This window comes from Lemur catta, chromosome 13 (assembly GCF_020740605.2).
Source record: "Lemur catta isolate mLemCat1 chromosome 13, mLemCat1.pri, whole genome shotgun sequence".
Lineage (NCBI taxonomy): Eukaryota > Metazoa > Chordata > Mammalia > Primates > Lemuridae > Lemur > Lemur catta.
In genome coordinates, this window is record NC_059140.1 from 64,018,853 (window position 1) to 64,039,018 (window position 20,166).

At 40.3% G+C, this 20,166-nt stretch overlaps 1 protein-coding gene across 5 annotated transcripts in view; it reads right to left on the reverse strand.

The window, feature by feature from the left end:
- The window catches only part of RNASEH2B (ribonuclease H2 subunit B), a 54,773-nt gene extending 37,850 nt beyond the window's left edge, over window positions 1-16,923 (reverse strand). Inside the window, exons 1-2 of one of the 5 annotated variants that reach the window (XM_045567656.1) lie at window positions 16,555-16,922; window positions 960-1,031 (exon numbers count right to left, since the gene is read on the reverse strand). In XM_045567656.1, the coding sequence (XP_045423612.1) occupies window positions 960-1,031; window positions 16,555-16,606 (124 nt within the window). In that variant the 5' untranslated portion in view covers window positions 16,607-16,922. Of the gene's footprint in view, window positions 1-959; window positions 1,032-2,403; window positions 2,429-10,562; window positions 10,714-16,554 lie in introns of those variants that run through there. The other 4 variants (XM_045567655.1, XM_045567652.1, XM_045567653.1 and 1 more) reach the window with 4 other exon arrangements.
- Window positions 16,924-20,166: the final 3,243 nt, after the last annotated feature.

Genomic DNA, 20,166 nt, shown 5'->3' on the forward strand with positions numbered 1-20,166 from the left:
TCAACTTAGTCTTATGTGTAACTAAGAATTCCAAATACTACCGATCAATTACATTCAATTTCATTTTGAGGAAGAGAACACTGGAGGAAGACAAATTTTTTTCCCTCTCTTGTTGCTTTTATTTATATGTCTCTCCAACAACAAGGCACTACCCACTAGCTCTCACTTACTTTTACTATTCAGTATTATAGTCACTAGGAGAAAGCTCTAATTTTTAAGTATCAGGTATCTCCCCAAACCTTATAAATTAATGAAAACACTATTCTACATAAAGATAAATAACATCATCAATATCACTACATATTTAGAGTATATAATAATATTTTTACCTAAAAGAAGACAAAACTGAAAATGCACTGAATATAAAGTTAAAATTGTTTTCCAATAAAATATGAATCTCTTCAATATACAATGTTTTTAAATAAAAAAAATCATCCATTGAAAGGGAAAAATATACTACTTTTTGATCAGAACAAAATAAGGAAAGTACAGCTAAAAATGAAACTAATCAAAATCTTGGCATGTCAAGTAAAAGCCTTCTGGGTTTTTTTTTTCTTCACTCGTTTATTTTACTTTATAACATATAATGAATATAAATGGAAGCTAATGTTGGATAACTACTCTAAGAAAAGTTGGCTTAATAAAGTCAAAGAAAATTAATCTGTTTTCAGAAAGAACTCAAACATGCTACTTTTTTTGGTTTGCCAGCATTTCTGATGACAGAACAATTCTGTGGATTAAAATTATAAGAAGAAATAAAAAAATTGTTAGGTCAAATGAAATATATGGGAAGACTAGTAATGGCAGCAGCTTGCTTTTGTCACCTAATGATGCCATCTTAACTTTAGAAGCTATTAAGAAAGAATGAAGATACAAAGGAAAATAAACATATACACTTGTCAGCATCAGCCACAATATTTAAAAATATTCAAGCTATCACCAGAGAAGAGTAAACTTACCTGAACATGGGTTAACCAACTTTACAAACATAAGCCCACGTTTCATCTTCTTTGAAGCATCTTTTAAATATTCTGAAAAGAAATAGTGGATTTGTAAAATTAAAACATACTTTGTTGCTCACCTTACTCACTTTACCCCATTTTCCTTTCTTCTACTCATGTGATTCTCTAAAATTTTTAATTCAATTTATCACTTGCAAGCTATGTGATCTAGAGCAAGTTACCCATTTCTCTGTAAGTTGCAGTAGAATTTCAGGTAGTTTTAATCTATTTCTGTGAGAAATGAGGGGAAGCAGGGGTTTGGAGTCAGATGGCCTGGGTTATAATCTCGGCTCAACCGCTTGATGGTTTTGTCACTTAGGGCAAGGGTCCTAATCTCCTGTCTCAGATATCATTTATAAAATGATAATAATAGTATACTTGCTTTTCAAAGGATTAAATTAGCTAATCTACTGAAAGCATTTAACATAATCCGGCAAATAGAAATGTAAAATAAATAACAGCTATTATTACTAGTATTATCATTTTTAATTATTACTACTATGAAGCAGAACATTTTTAATATGAATATTTAGTGTACACTTATACTTTTTACCCCTAACTGTGATTACCTAATCATGTCCTTTTGCCCATTTTTCTAATAATGGGATAGTCATCTTTTTTTAAACTACTTTATGAGGAGTCTTTTTTTTTTTTTCCAAATCTTTTTTTTTAATTTTAGCATATTATGCAGGTACAAAAGTTTAGGTTACGTATATTGCCCTTCCCCCCACCCCAAGTCAGAGATTCAAGCGTGTCCATCCCCTAGACGGTGCGCATCACACTCATTATGTATGTACACACCCATTCCCTCCCCACCCAGCATCTGCCCGACACTTGATTAATGTTATTCCTAAATGTGCTCTTAGGTGACGATCAGTGAAACCAATTTGATGGTGAGTACATGTGGTGCTTATTTTTCCATTCATGGGATACTTCACTTAGTAGAATGGGTTCCAGCTCTATCCAGGAAAATACAAGAGGTGCTATATCACCATTGTTTCTTATAGCTGAGTAGTACTCCATGGTATACATGTACCACATTTTATTAATCCACTTATGTATTGATGGGCATTTGGGTTGTTTACACATCTTTGCAATTGTGAATTGTGCTGCTATAAACATTCGGGTGCAGATGTCTTTGTTATAGAATGTCTTTTGTTCTTTTGGGTAGATGTCCAATAATGGTACTGCTGGATCAAATGGTAGGTCTACTTATATCTGTTTAAGGTATCTCCATATTGCTTTCCACAGAGGCTGCACTAGTTTGCAGTCCCACCAGCAGTGTATGAGTGTTCCTGTCTCTCCGCATCCACGCCAACATTTATTGTTATGGGAATTTTTGATAAAGGCCATTCTCACAGGAATTAAGTGATATCTCATTGTGGTTTTGATTTGCATTTACCTGATGATTAGAGATGTTAAGCATTTTTTCATATGTTTGTTGGACATTCTTCTGTCTTCTTTTGAAAAATTTCTATTCATGTCCTTTGCCCACTTTTTGATACGGTTGTTTGATTTTTTTCTTGCTGATTTTCCTGAGTTCTAAATAGATTCTAGTTATCAGTCCTTTATTGGATGTGTAGCATGAGAAAATTTTTTCCCATTCTGTAGGTTGTCTGTTTGCTCTTGTGACAGTTTCTTTGGCTGTGCAGAAGCTTTTTAATTTAATCAGGTCCCACTTATTTATTTTTGTTGTTGCAGTGATTGCCTTTGGGGTCTTCTTTATAAATTTTTTTGCCTAGGCCAATGTCTATAAGAGTTTTTCCCACATTTTCTTCTAGAATTCTAATAGCTTCACACCTTAGGTTTAAGTCTGTTATCCACCGTGATTTGATTTTTGTGAGAGGTGAAAGGCGTGGGTCCTGTTTCAGTCTTCTACATGTGGCTATCCATTTGACAAAATTCAACACCCTTTTATGATAAGAACACTTAACAAAATAGGCATAGATGGGGCCTATCTAAAAATGATACAAGCCATATATGACAAATCCACAGCCAACATCATACTGAATGGGGAAAAATTGAAAGCATTCCCACTTAGAACTGGAACCAGACAAGGTTGCCCACTGTTCCCACTGCTATTCAACATAGTGCTGGAAGTCCTTGCGAGAGCAATCAGGCAAGAGAGCAGAATCAAGGGTGTCCAAATGGGGGGGGGCAGGGGCAATATATGTAACCTAAACTTTTGTACCCCTATAATATGCTGAAATTAAAAAAAAAGAAGGCAAAAAGAGAATAAAAGGGGCACTAAGAAAAAGGAGAGACAAGTAGGAAACAAATAGTAAGATGACAGACTCAAATATAACCTTATCCATAATTGTATTTAATGTAAATGGTCTAAATATCCCAAATAAAAGTAGAAAATGTCAGACTGATAAAAAAGCAAGATTAAAAACTATACGCTGCCTATAAGAAACATGCTTTAAATATAAAGACACAAGTAGATTAAAAGTAAAAGAAAGGAAGATATATTGTGTTTATCATGCTAACACTAATCAAAGAGAAGATGAAGTGGCTATATTAATAACAAAGAATATTACCAGGGACAAAAATGTCATCTCATAATGATAGAAGGATCAATTAATTAAGAGGACAGAGTAATCCAAAATATTTAAGCACCAAATCCAGAGCTTCAAAATGCACGAAGCAAAAGCTGATAGAACCCTTTGCCCCACCCCTTACCCCTGGCGACCACTTATCTGTTCTCTGTCTCTGTAATTTTGTCATGATGAGAATGCTATATAAATGGAACCATACAGATTCCATTTTAAGAATTTTTTAAGACTTTCCTTTTGACAACTTATTTCCAGATAAAAATGTAAAAAAATATAATTTACCACTGTTAAAAAACATTTCCAAAAAACCAAAACAAGTTGTGGTTTCCTGCTGTTTCTCCCTTTTTTTTTTCTTTTTTTTTAGCATTCGTTCTTTGCAGATATGCTTTAGTTCTTTAACTATATTTATAATGGTTGATGAAAATCCTTGTAGAACAAGTCCAACATCTCAGCCCCCTCAGGAATAGTTTCTATTGACTACCTTCCCCATTGTGTATGGGTCATACTTTCCTGTTTGGGTGTGTATGTGTCATACTGTCAAACAAAACTGGACATTTTAGATAATATAATAAAAAATGTGGCAAGTCTAGAAATCAGACTCCCCTCTCTCAACTCCCCAGGATTTTTTTTTAAAGTTATTATAGTTGTTGCTGTTTGTTTAGTGACCTTAATTCTGTAAAGTCTGTATTCCTTGCAGTGTGTAGCTACTGATGCCTCTGTTCAGTTAGCTTAGTAGTTAGCTAATGCTTTGAACCAATAAGTCTCCCAACCTTTGCTCAAGGGTTTTGTGTGTGTGCGTGTGTGTGTGCGTGTTGGGGCTTGCCTTCAACACTCAGGTACTTTAAACTTCTGAGTTAGCTTTCATTTACTGCTTTCCCAGGGCCTTAAGGTTGATCCGAGGTAAGAGACTGAGGCCCTCTCAGATATTTCCTGGGCATGCACATAGCCCTGCATATGTACATAGCCTTCTAATCCCCTAGGAATATGTCACAGTTTTTCAAAGCCACTTATGGACATCTTTTTTCCCATATCTTCCCTTTAAGTTTTTGACCAGGTTTTATTTGCCCAACTGGAATTGCCCCTCAGAAACTGCAATGCTAAACAATTGCCATTGAATTGTTTTTGACAAACACGCTGGGGGTAGGGGTTTCCCCACAGAGCAAGTGCTGAGCTCCTAATCAGAACAAAGAACAACAATGCCCTGCAAATAAGACTTTCCCAAAAAGGTCTGTGAGATGGGTCAAATAGGGACAGTACTCTGGATATGAGACTTTTTGAGGATTTTCCAACCAGGCCTGCCCTGTCCAACGGTTGCAAGGCTGCTGGTTTTTACAAGTACCATGTTTGCAAGGCTGCTGGTTTTCAAGGCTACTGCAGAGCCAAGTAGAGGGAAATGGGAGTAGTTCAAGTTACAATGCCACAAACCCTGCTGTTCCTAATGAGATTCAGCAGATTTTCTTGAATAAACACTCCTCAGACACTTGGAAGTCTTTGGCTAATTTCAGAGGTTCTGAAAAAGTTGACTTTGACCATCTTTGCCAGTGTTTTCATTGCTTTTATAGAGGGGTGGCTTTACCCTCACTGAACTTTGAAAGCTCAGTATGAAAAAAAGACCTCCTATTACTATAATATTTCTGATAAATTCCTTAGTCTATATCTGGTATTAGGCATACAAAATTACTTGTGACTATAAATTAAAGGTCTATCAAGGTTAAAGAGTCTTCATTTAAATTTAGAAAACCCTGGGTCACCCCATAGGCTAGCTCCTTGCTCACCAGGCTTGGAAGCTCCATCCTTTTCTACCTTCTACTCTCTTTTACCTGCATCTAGTATAGCTAAAGAATAGCTAAATTAATTAGGAAAGAAAAAATCTGCTTTTAGGGTAATGGGAAAGAATCATAAGAGGGGGAAGTGTGAAGAAGGGTTCTCATCTATAAACCTATTTTTAACTGATGCCTATTTTTTAACACTGTCAGCATTAAAAAAACACCAGACCTGGAGCCAGAGAGGTCCATATTCCAATCCCAGCTCCTCTCCTTACTCAGCAATGTGACACTGGGCAAGATACTAAACTTCTCTGTGCCTGAGTTGTTTCATCTATAAAATGGGCATAATAATAATTATTTTATAGGTTTTTGCTAGATTGAAATGAAATGTATGTAAAGTGCCTAGAACATGTAATAAACACTCAAATAAGAATAAGTTTTCCTTCCTTCAACTACATGGAAAAGTCAAGAATATATAGGGAATAATAAGATCAAAATACAAAAGTCACAAATTCCAAGCACAGAGTTACCTAAGGGCTTAATAATTAGCCTTCCAAGAAAAGAGTAAATTAGAACCAGTATATCTTATTCAAAAAGCCAGAACACAATGCAATTTATGTGTAAAAATCAAGATAATATATAGCAAAGTTCCCAGCAGAGTTTCTGGCACATGAGATCTACTCAATAAATGTGAAATAAATGCATTATTCAATTTTAGAAAAAATCAGTAAGAAATAGTAAAAGCAAGTTTTGAGACCAAAACTTCCCTTATCTAGAAGATTTACTCATGTGAGACATCTTCCAAAACTATGCTGAAAAACAAGACTTTACACTCTATTTTTAAAAGAGTAGCTATATATTTTCTCTTTTTGACTCTTTAACACAAGAGATAACATAGGCCACGCTGGCTACAAGAGTATTTTTGCAAAAAGAGAAAAAATTCAGACAAATCAGAAGCAGGTATCATTCTTCTAGGTCATTTCAGGTTCAATAGTACGTTAGTCTTACGAATTATCTCAGGCCCTGCCACTCAAGGTTCCTTATACCTAACTGATTCTACCGCAGTTGTCTTATGGTCTCAACACGTTCTTAAAAAGATCCAATTGTTATGTATGTCCCACTGGTCATTAACTCCAGCAGCAAATCTTTCACCTGTTTACCATCCCGATCTAAATACCTCAATTAAAAAAGGAAACTCTGATTGCAACTTTCCTGACATTTGAACTTTAACAAAAACATACCAGTGACAAAGAGACAAAACTGTGTCCAAAGAATATAAAACAAAAAATAACAGCTAAGGCACTGTGTAAGTCCTTTACATTGGTTATATAACATAATCCTCCTAACACTTCTATAAGGTAGGTACTCTATTAATTTCCACTTTTTTGGATGGAAAACTTGCCCAAAGGTCACAAAGCTAGTCAACTGTGGGGCCAGGATTTAAACTCAGGGACTCAGGCAAGTATTATCCAAGAGCCAATGTTTCAAACTATTATACTAAAAAGAAACTGTTAATCTTAAGTCCCACACTTCTTAACTCAAAAAACACAAACTGCCACTCGGAAGCGCAATAATTATCTTGATATGACTGTTCTCCTGTGATACAAACATCTGAAAGTTATCTGTCCTCTCCCTCCTGTCCTGTCCTTCTCATCCTCAAGAACCAATCAGCTGCTCCCACCACAACCCAGTCAGCAGAAGGATAGGGAGGAAACAGGGAGAGCGGGGAAAAGCCAAAAAGAGAAAAGGGCAGGATCGAAAAATACATAAAAGGGAGAGGGAAATTTGTCGGCTATGAGAAACATCTAGTGATAAAAACAGATAAAGTCAAGTTTGGCCAACGGTAAGAAACAAAAACTGATCTTCCTCTTAAGGATTACAATATTCTATATATAGCTGCATATACCCTCTCCGCAGTTATCTGTGACATTTTAATGGTTAAAAATTAGGCTACACAGCATGTATCAATGCATAGACCTAACTATTCCATAATTTTAAAAAGTTAGTCATGAAATATTGTGCAAGCCAAAACGGTATATTATTTTTCATCCACAGACTATATAGTACAGGTTGTACAGTTGATATGAAGTTATTTATCAACCAGTTTTTTTAAAACTTGGCGGTTCTTTCTCATCCCTGTCTTGGTTAAGACAAGTTTCTTTATATTGTTCAAGTTCAAAGACATGAGACATAAGAAAGAATGAGCCACCTTTCTGCCAAGTGTTCTTATGACTTGGAAGCAACAGACATTTGTTCATGACCCTGTCTGATTTTTGGCACATAGGAGATAAGCTCTGAGAAACACATCCACTATTGCATAGAGGAGAAAGACAGACATCAAAGCACCATTCACTTTATTTTCAGATACCATATCAAGGCTATTCAGGTTTCTTAAGAAGATCCAATAGGAAAAAAAAAGAAAAAACATGAAGTTATCATTCTCATGCAATACTATGTCCTAGCTAGGTTCCAGTTCATTTTTTTTTTTTTAGACTTCATCCACTAGAATATATTCAGACCCTCTGGTTGCCTCTTGCCTAACTGCCAGATACTTCCTTGGAAACAGTTTTTTGCTAGAATACAAATACAATGCAGGCAAGACAAATCAGCATAATTTTCGAGTTATTTGCAGCTTCCAGGAACATTAATTTCAGTAATAACTATTTGCCTGCCCTTCCCAAGATGTTAGCATTGCTGTCAAAGAGATCTGGGTCTTTTTCCTGGCTTTGAAACTCTGTTTCTTCAAAGACTACAGGAAGCAAACCAAGAAGGCAAGAGAGAGCATATACCAGGAAAATTATTTCCAACTAATGGTTCCTCTAAGTCTATTTTCTTTTGAAGCTTTAGAGAGAAAACAAAAAATAAAAACTGGCCTTCACCAAGACCATGGAAGACAAAATCTCCATTCTTTCAGGGCTATCGCTATCAACAGCCACGTTTCTAGGAATGGCCTGTGTACTAGAGAAGTTGGTGAAAAAAGTCAGGTTCACGGCCACAAAGACCAGCAACATACAGAGACGGAGCACACACTATATGAGAAGCAGGAAAATTCTGGAGAGGTAGAACCTGACTGGTTGGGTATATGATAGCAACCAGGGCTGGTTCTAGGAGAGGAGGTCCGCCCGGTCCCTGGCCATCAAACTGAGAACAGAGGAAGCCCAGCCCTTCCTGGTCCTCTTGCTTCTCTTACGGTGACGAGATACCATCATTCAGTCAGCAGAATGGCCTTCGTTGCAAAGCAGGCATCCTATAGAAGGACTCCAGGGAGCCGACAGACTTTGCCACAGAATTCCTATTTCCTGTTGACAGATTATTTGATGTCTTGGTTTCCTGATGGGTAAGATGGTAATAATAAATCTTGCCTTAACTGCTTCCCAAGGTCACTGAGAGGGTCAAATACAACAGCATAAAAATGAGCAACAATAAGTATACTGCAAAGTTATAAGAACTAGAAGATACAGGGGCCAGGAGATGGGCTTCCTAAAAATTATATAAATCTTGGGTACATGAAGGTCAGTGTAAGTTACAGCCAGAACCCCATTTTCCATACAAATAAACCTCTGCCATACCTATATGCAAGCCAGTCAAAAAGACCACCAGTACTGAGAAACTCCTAATGTTGGACTTAAGCAGGCCAGGTCACATGTGGCTACCGCTTCTGGCCAGAGCTCAGGGCCCTCAAGCACCCCCGCTGTCCCCCTCCTCTCTCGCCTTTTGCTTACAGTGAAGCCTGCCCTCCCTGGCCACAGCTGATAGGCAGTGGAGGGGAGGGGCTGCATGTGACCACACTGGGGCCACTCAGAAGGCTTCTTTGAAAGGTTTCAAACTGGAACTAAGATTAGAGGTGAGGTCCCTCCCAGCAGCTGTCAGGAAATCCGAGCCTTGGGTAGAACATGCAGCCTGTTTTCCACTCAGTGGAGGAAGTTGGTTTGCAAAGAGGAAGTTAACACTCAGAGGCAGAGACCCTAGACCTCCTGCTGCCACAGCACCCTAGTTCCAGATGTCTTTACGCCCCCCCCACCACCACCCCTGTGAACCTGCCCAGGAACTCCCGAAGAAGTTTAAGTCAAGTTTTGTAACACACAACCCAGATGCACTGATCACCCACATTAAAAAACATTAATTTCCATACTAAGGCAGACTCATGGACCATTCAAATCGGCATTCTGTTTATGGCAAGCACACCAAAGCAGGTTTGCAGAAGTCCTCAAAAATTCAACCCGTTCTGAATGGCTTTTAAAACATTCTAGTTTATGGCTCCTTCCTCAAGGCCTAAAGACATTTGCTTTCTCTTATATGAAGATTTTTCTGTCCATCCCAAGGAGAGACGATCATCATTCCTTTGTGTCACACCTTTCCCTGGCACATGCTACTACAAACAGGTTTATAAAATTGAGAAATTGCCATGTTCTCTGTTAGAAAACTATATTTTTAAAATACCAATGATTTATACACAGGATATAAAAAAAATCCTAGTTTGCCATTGTATCTATTATAGCTCTGTAAATTTATCTTCACTTCTTTTGCACCTCTTTATATTTTCAATCTTTATCCACTTTTAAAGATAACCCATTCCAAATAGGCACTGTCTCCCATGTGAAGCAATACTTATTTGATATATATGTTATAATACAAATAAACTCATACCTCTTCAATGCTCAAAGTGTAAAATATAAATTCTCTTTGTCAACTTGGTTCATATCACTGTGTAAGTTTCTGTCTTTATCAAAATTAAGAGAAAAAATTCCTAGCCCCCAGCTCTTTCATAAATCAATTTAACTGTCTTTCTCAAATTCTGGGTAGAAGTAAACAGTACCATACAGAATTCTTCAGTAACCGCAATCTACCTGAGTGGTTTAGCGTTACCTTAAACAAGTAGTAAGAGTAAATGGCGAAATAGGCAAAAATAGAAAGGAAAAAAAATTAAAAGCACTGGAATTTATTTTGTGATATGTACAACACAAAAAGACTGGAAAGGAGTAGCTCCAAAATTGCTATTTTTGGGAGGCAGGATGACGGACAAATAATTTTATTCTTTACTATTTTAATGTATACTAACATTTCTATACTAGGTAAGTGCTATTACTCTAACAAAAAAAAAAGTTATTTAAAAAAAACACACTGGGAGAAAAACGTGTAAATGAAGAGTTAAAACTGAGATTAAAAGGGCAACACCACCACCAAAAAGTTTAAAATTAATGAGGTAAAGGTAGGTAGCAGATCACACCAGAGAACCTTACCAGATGCTGGGATTTAGACCCTGGAAGGAGTTGGTGGTGACGGGCGAGCCCTCAGCTGGCCTCCAGCCTCGCTGTTTGGGGGCAGATAATCAAATAGGCACCAGAACGTGCAGATCTGGTTCCATCACATTCCCTTTTTCACCAGTCATCCCTAGAAAAGAAAGTCGCAAAGGAAGCTCTGAAGTCCTAAGTGGCATGCTCCGCTTTTCAGGGGGCGTGCTCTGCCGCTGAAGGCTGAGGTGCTCACGCTGAGAAGCTAACGGCTAGTTAGGGAGAACACACCTGGACCCCCCCCCCCCCCAGCTACTGGCATGCATTAGGTGTTCAACCCATATTTATACAGAAATGATAATGAAATGAGTAACCATGATGAAATGTGCAGGTGGCCAAAGAGTGACCACTGACCTGGGTACTAACAGGAGAGGCCCAGTGGGAATGCTTACTGGTGGTGGTGACATTTGAGTTGCGTTTAAAGAATAAGTAGGTATTTGCCGGGCAGATAAAAGTGGGGAAGAGCAGGCAGGGTTCCAGGCAGACACAAAGTCACGGGCATCCAAAGACAGAGAAGTTGGGCTGCAACAAATGCCTTAGCTTTGTGGAAAATAAAGTTGAATGAAGCCTTGAAGAAAGGGTAGATTTTGGACAGAAGAGGAAGCGGAGGAAAAAGGACAGAGTAAGCAAAGACACTGTAGGAAGAAATGGAATGTGAGACTTTTATCCTTTCAGTAAATATGTATTGAATATCTATCTACTCTGCCCCAGGCCCAGGGCCAAAAATTTGAGGTATAAGAAAGGGTACAAGAAACTTGAACCACAGATAACAACCCCACAAGACGGGTACTGTTCTCCCCACTGTAGAGATGATGAAATTGAGGCTTTATAATGATGAAGCAATTTTCCCGAGGACACAGAGCTAGTATATAGCATAAATCTAGCTTTTAAGTGTGTGTTATGATAGCCAGGCTTTAGAGAGCATTGACTGAACTGTTTGTTTTTTAACACCATAGTTAAAAGATCAGAGGATGTGGGAGAACCCATGCAGTCCTTATTCAGCTATTCAAATAAAAAATTATGAACGCTGCTTACTTTCTTTTCATGAATTTTTTTTTTCTGCCTTGGAGGATAAATACATGGGAGTCATGAGTTCTTACTTATAAACGTCCCAGATCTTCTGAAACAATTACTAGGAGGACAAGATCAGGCTCTGGAAACAGCCTGATTATACCAACTGGCAAGTGATTAAGTCCATCCACTTCGGGACGTGCTCAGATAGCAAGGGGAGCAGATCCAGCGGCCATCTGAGAGAGGTCAGTCGGGTCCCACCAAAACACGTTCCATAAAGACAAAGCCAGACTCAGGATTTGTGTGGAAAATGTTAAACAGGCTCCATGCTGGAAAACTCCGAGACTCCTAGATTGCTGACTGCCTGCAGGAGACTTCAGTAAATGACATATCTTCCAAAAAGCTGAGCCTAATTATTCAGATGTTGTCTAAAATGAAAAGCATTTGTCAAGTGAAGTGCAGCTTCCTCCCATCTGAATAAGCTCTTCAGAGAGTAAAGAAGATGTCAGCCCACAGGTATATTTCTAAACACAAACATACATGCATCCATACGGTTTTGACAAAGAGCAAAAAAACAAACTTAAATTTTTCATCTGAGATCAACCACATGCCCTAAGGTAAGTAAAGGAGGAAAAAAAGAGGAGGAAAAAAGTTTTGGTGTTTTTTATTTTTTTAGGGTCATCTATAGTAGTTCTTCCTTTGCCATATACTTTAAACTTTTACTCCTGCCCCCCCCCCCAACAAGAGGCATTCCTTTCGGGCTTATAAAAAACTATGAGACTATAATCAGAAAATACAACATTAATATAAATTTTCTCCATCATTAAATAAGAAAATTAGTTTTTCCTTTTAAATTTGATTTCTTTTTTTAATCCTTTAATTCGAACTTAGTTCTAAAGCATGAATTCATACAATCTTTACACATCTATTTTTACATTCCATTTGAAGAGACAGCTCTGATATAATTATTTGTGATTATCATGATGCCTCATATAAAAAACTGTTATTGCATTTGAAATATCTAAGGTGGGCAGGCCTGGGATTCTTATCTCCCAAAAAGCAATCCATCCTCTACCTCCAAGAAACTGGCCATTACTCATGTTCTCTGTGGGGAAATAAATAATAAGTAACAATCTTTCCTAAAATATTTTTTAACATGTATTTTCATGAACTAAAGGGGAATCATTTTATTGTAAAACTTATCCATACCTGAAAATTTGAAGTCCAGATTGCTCTCAGGACTTTTTAATCAGGGGGCCAATTAAGGAACATTTTAATCAGCCTAAGTGGACCCAAGTGAGTTTTGTTGTCTTTTTTTTTTTAAAGGTCCTGAAATCATTTCTGTTCTTTTTTTTCCCTCACGCATTAGGATTTCCCAATGTTTTAACATTTCCTTAGAGATGAACCCTGTTAATGGTTCAGCCCCAATAGCAATAAACACAGTCTTCTACCCTATACTCAGTGCATCAGCAGACCCTGCACACCTGCATCCATCTCGACTTAGCAGAATTGACAAATGTACAAAACTTGGAACAGAGAAAAATACTAAAAATATAACTTGAACATTTACTTTTAGGGCAGCAAAGAAGGATGGAAATTTTTACCATCTTCCAAAAACTAGAGATGTTAATGGCCTCCTGTAGTAACTAAAACTGCAAACAGGCTAGTATTTCCAGGCCATTTTAGAGAAATATTTAAGACTGTCCCAAACTAAAAGAAGTGCTTACCTTGCTGAAAGCGGAAGCAGTTCTGTCTCCACTTACCTACGAAAATCAAGGTCCTGAGTCTGAATACCTCACAAGTATCCCTTCCAAGCTCTAGCTCTGGTTTATCTGGGACGTTTGGTTTTTCCAAACAAATTGAAAACTAAAAGCAAAGAGACCTAAATCAAACTTTTAAATATACCTTTCAAGACATAACACAGTGCTGTGGTAGGCAACTCGATAAATAATATGAATTACATGTTAGAAAAAAGTATCATTACCAGGTTAGGTGGTTTTACACTTATAGGTAAATCCCTTTAAAGTTCTGTTGGCCCGTTGGTTAATATGCTCACTTTTCAGTATACAGAGTAAGTTCTTCAGATTCCAGAAGTTGTCTAAAACTGAGTACAGAATGCCTCCACCAAATACTTTTTAAAAGGTTTAGTAATCTTTGCTTTACTTATTAAGGGTCCAACTTCACTGTTGGTCTCTTAATGTGGTGCTATGGTGCTCGCTCAGCCAAGGGTATGTATCTCCTACTCTTGAATGCATAACTAAGTGGGCTGATTTCCATGGGCTGGAAAAAACAAAAACATCTGTGAAGATGAGCCTTATACCCTGCACTGACATGCACTCCCCTGACCATATAAATTTTGGCCTCCCACATAGAGCACTGAACCTAGGGCTGGCCATTCCTGGATCCCAATCTAGTTCCCAATAGCTGGTCCTCACTGTAGTAGTTCAGGGGGCTGAAGAGGGGTCCCCGGACCAGCAGCATTAGCATCACCTGGGAACTCATTAGAAATGCACATTCTCAGGCCCCAGCCCAGGACCTTCAGAATTGGAATCTGGTGGGGGAACTCCCCAGGTGACTGATGCCCTCAAGTTTGAGAACCACTACTGCACTGCACTAGCTAGCAAACCGTGTTTGTACCCTCAGAGCCTGCAGGTGGCACTAAAGGCCAGGTGGAAACAAAGTGGTTCAAGTTTTAACACATTAACTGCCATATGAGTTGCATTTAACTCACGCTAGTTTTGAGCCCAGGGCTCCATGAGGCATATGTAACACGTCTCTTTACCTTGAGAGCCATTTGAACTATTTTTCAAGTTGCATATAACTCACACACAGAAAACAATAAAAAATAATAAATTTTTCATTAAATGAATTTGAAAGGATGGTTTTGTTTTTGAAGTTTTTATTCTATTTTCATAATAAAACACCGTGTGACCCCAAGGAAAAACAATTTTTTCCCAGTGTGGCAGTCAATGTGTTAACTGTTACAGAACTTGCCTGCCTGACCACACAGTTCTATTAGTTCCTTAACCTTTGCTCTGCCTCCCCCAATGTGTTAAACAGGAATTGGACTGAAATTATTCTCACAACCGAGCAGTAGATATATTAAACCTATAATTTTCAGGGATGAAATCAATATTTAATTCTTTTGAAGGCTTTGTGTTTAATACAATGAGACTGCAAACACACTTTAAGAATGAGGATGTCAATCTGATTAAACAGAACACCAAAATAAATAAAACTCAAATTATCATCAGCTATTGTGTATATCTGAATAACAATAATGCACTTGATTCTGAAAGAATGATTAGAGTTCCTACTCCGAAAATAAAATTGTATTAAGTGACAAAAGTGAGAAGAAAGGATTTTTCTAATGAAAAGCATGTATACAGGTAGCCCTTTCCTAGATTCTGCCAAAACCCTGAATTTGGCATTAGCTGTTTTACCATCCAAACATCTTTAGTGAGGATGTGCAGCAACGGAAACTGCCACACAGCCACTGTGCAAAACCACTTAGCAGCGTCTACTAAAGCTAAAACATACAAGTGAGCACCTAGGACCAGGCATTCCACTCTCGGATATATACCCTCGAGAAATATGTGCCCATGTCTACAAAAGCCTCATAAAAGATTGTCCTTAGAAGTATAATTCATAATATTTGCAAACTGAAACAATCCAAATGTCCATCCACAGTAGAAGAGATAAATATTATGGATATTCACACAATGAAATAGAAGCAGTAATGAAAAAACCAACCAACCAAACCACTGCTACACATGACATGGTTGAATCTCACAGACTTCATGGATGAATCTTTCATGGAGGGAAAGAAGCCAGACACAAAGGGGTAAACTCTTATTCAAACAGGAAAACTAATCTCTGGTGACAGAGGTCAGCATGAAGGTTACCAAGGATATCTAGGAGCAGCCATGAGGAGATGCTGCTTGACTTGGGGGATGGTGACTGGCGTGTATACATACGAAAAGTTCAGTAAATTACCTGTTGGTAAAGGGGAGGAGTCAAACATACAGGCAAAAAACCGTTGACAGGCTGTCATAAAACAATTTTCGATATCCACGATAAAAATCTAGATTCCTGGGGAACTATATCAGTAGCAGAGTATATTTAATGCAAAAATACTCAGCATTTGCTGAGCTCTATCTCAAAGTTAAATACAGTGAACAGGGGATTTTCCTTCTTTACAAATGTATACCGTCAAATGGATCATCTATAAAACGGCCAAACGTACGTGGCTTGCACTCCCTGGCCCAATTCCTTTTATTCTGCCACTTAATGGGTTCCCCGTTGTTGACCCAAGACCCCGCCTGCCCTGAATGGCCCGTCACCATCCACAGGGGGGCTGAAAGGCCTGGCTCCCTCCTGTGGTCATCATCCCCCCCAATCACTTTGAGTCACCATTGGCCTAACCGCGGCCACCACCCAGCTTTCCTCCTGCCTCGCCATCCCTGGCCTGTGCAGGCAGGGGCCCTGTGAGGACAGGGCACCGTCTCTGAGGCCGCTCGGGCCTACTGGATCCCAGGTTCCGACGCAGACGGCCTGCAGAGGTAGAGCAAGCTGCCGAATGAGGGACGCTTAAGTTACCCCCCGGATCTCGCAGCGTACCCAAGACCCCGAACCCGCGTGGCTCTCCGCAGGCAGGGTCGGCTGCCGCCCGCCCACCCGGTCCACAGGGGATCGGGGCGGGGGAAACACGCTTGGTTCTATGCTGCGCTTCCGGGTTTGCAAACCGCGGCCGGCCATGACGTGTGCCCGCGATGCGGAGCACAGCGTCCCGGAGAGAACCAGTCTCGCGCCCGGGGCGGGCGGCGGGGGCCGCCGGCGTGCGGGCGCCCAGGGCCGCTGTGCGCGCTCTCGGGCCGGCCGCGCGGGGCAGGGCGCCGGCTCGGGGCGCCGCGGGGGCGCGCGTGTTTACCTGGAAGCAGGAACACGAGCTGCCGGGCGCGAACCGCGTCCCCGCCGTCCATGCCCGCGGCCACAGCGCCCGCCTCTCCGGGCACGCGCGGCGCCGCAGGCCGGGCCTCAGCCTCCGAGCCGCGCGACAATGGCGGGAGGAGGGTCGATTCCGGGTGGCGCGGCGTGCTCAGGGACCGGCAGGGCCCGGGAGGCAGCGCGCGGGACGAGTTTCGTTTCCTTTCTGGGACCAGCCTGCTGCTCGTGTTAGGTTTTTAAATTTAGCGCCGGGCCGAGGCGCCCGGAGCACCGGCTCACAGCCCGCCGGCAGGGGGAAGGGGCCGCGGCCTCTGCCCGGGCTGCTCGGCCGGCGGTAGGTGCTCACCGCGCGCCGCAGGGCGCCCAGTGACGCGGCGCGCGGGGCGGGGTCGCCGTGGCCGGGGCGCTCGGTCGCAGCACCCGGTGACCCTCCCTCGAGGTGGTGGCGCGGCCGTGGGACTCCCCGTGGGAGGGCGAGCGAGGCCTGGGTCTGCGGGGTGTGGGTCCGGAGCACGGGGGATGCCGGCCACACCCCAAGGACTGGGGATGTCGGCAAGTCGCATCCGAATCCCAACGCAACTCTTAGGCGTGGTGCTTAATTCTTTTTGAAAGTATCGTGATCGTCAGTTGCTTTCTGCGTTGCGATTAATGTCAGAGTATGTGTGCGCTGTGAGTCATAACGCCTGTCAGCGGTCCTCAAATTGGATTTAGTCCTCGTCACTAAAAGGAGATACACAATGTGAGGCTCACAATATGAATTCGTTATTTTGGAGAACTCTTGGTAATGAATTAAAAATTAAGACATTTAAAAAGTGATGTTTAAAAAGGGTCTTGAAATTTTGGGATTTAAACTTATTTAAAACTAACATTTTAATTGAAAAAGTAATGCTTGGTATATGTTTTTTAAAAAGAAGAAGAAAATAAATATTCCTGCTATACTTTAAAGAACAGTATGTCTCTCTCCTATCCCAGGCAAGCACTGCTGGCGACTAGGTACTCGAGGGCGGGTAGAATAGACAGAATAGATCTGCCAGACAAAGAGATGATTCGTGTCCCGCGTGGGATGGAGGAGGACTGCAGGAGATTTCATCATACTCCTCAGGACAGTGCACAATCTAAAATTCATGAATTGTTTATTTCTGGAATTTTACATTTAATATTTTTGGACCGTGGTTGACCGTGGGTGACTGAAACCTCAGAAAGTGAAACCTTGGATAAGGAGGGACTATTGTACGTGAGAAATGTTACCCACAGTTCCTTTGCTCTGCCATACATAGCTGTTTTTATTTTTCTCTGATCCTTTTTAGTCTTTGGCTGTGTGAATATGTTTTTTTTTGTAGTTTTTATCTGCTTTTCTCACTTAACATTGTCATAAACATGTCTGCCATCGTGTCCATAGCTTTCATTGTTAATGGAGGGGTATTATTTCACACTGCTAATGTACCAGGGTTTCTTAACCATTCCCTAGTGTGCAATATTTAGGCTATTTCAAACTATTATAAATAATGCTACATTGTATACTCTATATGGACAATGTATGCAGCAATTTGAAGCAATGAACTAGATGTACCTATAGCAACACAGATGCTTTGTATAGAAAGAAAAAAATTGGAGTAGGAAATGATTTTTAGCAAAATACCATGTAGGTAACACACATAAAACAACACTGTATGTTTTACAAGGGTACATACATATTTAAGGCCATGTATCAAGCACATAAAAAAAGGATGTCCTTAAATGGAGAGCACTGAGAAAAGGGATGGATAAGGAATGAGAGGCAGGAGAAATCAGAGAGGGGCCAGGCTACATGGCAACCGACACTACGTCCTGTGTCCTGCTAATGACAGTATGATTAACTCTCTGCCCCTTCTCTAAACAATTTCCTTTATCCTTTTTTTTTTGATTATATAAATACCTTCTTAAAAGAGGAACCAGTAATGGTGTGGAGACGGACTCTAGACCACTATTGTCTTCAAGGTAAAGTCCAAGGTACTAAGCTTTGAACACACAACCCTTGAGATCTGGTCCTCCACCCTCCAGCTGCAGTTCCTACTGCCTCCCTCCCTCCACCCCCATCCACAGTGTAGACACAGGGAATGGCCTGAGGTTCTGCCCTCTGTTCCGTCCCACACTTGCTACTATGTACTCAATGCTGAGACTGCCCTGCTCACCACAAGTCTCATTCCTCTCCCTTCTCCCTCACCCTCCACCACCGCCAGGACAACTCGTACTCACCCATCAGGCCTCACTTAGCAATCCCTTCTCCCCAACTCCTCTTCCTGCCTCCTAAAATCCTCCCCCAAAATAAGTGAGATGCCTCCAGTCTTCCTATGTATCTCAGCAGGTAGTGGAGCCAGTCAACTCCTTGAGGGAAAGACAGCATCTAGTAATTCACCATTATATCCTCGGAAAATGAACAACACTCTCACTGAGTACTAATTATGCTGAGAACTGCACCAGGAAATTAAGTTTGAGGATCTCTTTCAGCCCTCCAACAGCCCTAAGGGTAAGTATTATTGTCATCACTCACATTTTACAGAGGAAGAACATAGAGTTTAGAGAGATCAATTGCTGTGATGGAACAGCTAGCAAGTGGCTGAGTAGGAATTCCAAGCCAGGCTGTAGAATTCCAGAGACTGGGCTCTTCACTTTCCTTCCCTCCCTTCCTAGGGTCCGGATGCCTAGGACAAAGTAGCATGGGAACATAGCATGTGCTCTGCAAATATTTTTTGAATAAATATGTGGATAGAGAGATAGTCGTGGTAACAGTCAGTGGTTTGTGGTATTCTCTAATTTTATAGATAAGAACAAATTGATTACATCTAGTATATCACAAAATATTCCATGACTTAGTGTTTATATTAGCCTGTACTGGTAACACTAGCATATGAAGAGACAAGCAGGTCGTTCTTCAAAGAGTAAGGGAAAAGCAACCTTAACAGTTACCTCTGAGTAGAGAATCATACAGACTCTTCTAAATGCCCAAAACAATAGATGTTCATTTTTAGCCCCCCAAAAAAAATTTAAAAAGGAACTGGGCAGGGCAGGAGGAATAATTCAGTGTCAAATAACCTTTAGCGATGCTTAGTGATGATCGGAGCAGAGAGACATTGTACTAAGGGTAGTGGAATTCTTTTGCTCTTACAGATTATTAAAAGCCTGTAAGAATGCTTCTTTCAAAACAAAAGAAAAATGAAAATCCATGTTTATAATCATTTTTATCAGGAGAAGAGGTTGTTATCATTTACCAAATGTTGCTGTTACCAAATACTCATCTAGTGACAACAGAAAAAGCAACATGGTCCTCAACCATGAGATGAGAAGGGTCAGCTCTCTCAAAAGGGTCAACTGTTTAGAAAGGGGATCAATGAGTAGCACTGAATAGTCCTTTCTGGGGAGAATATTCTCTTTCTGTTCTTATCAAACTCAACTTAAAATTGAATTGTACTTGGCAGGGTAACACATAGGCACATATAAACGTGTGAGATCTGCCAGTTATAGGATAAGAATGACCGAAGCTATTGAGAAAAGAGCATCCCCTGACATCCTGAAGCTGGCCTGGGCTTCTCCCATTAGACATGAACCGTTTTGCAGA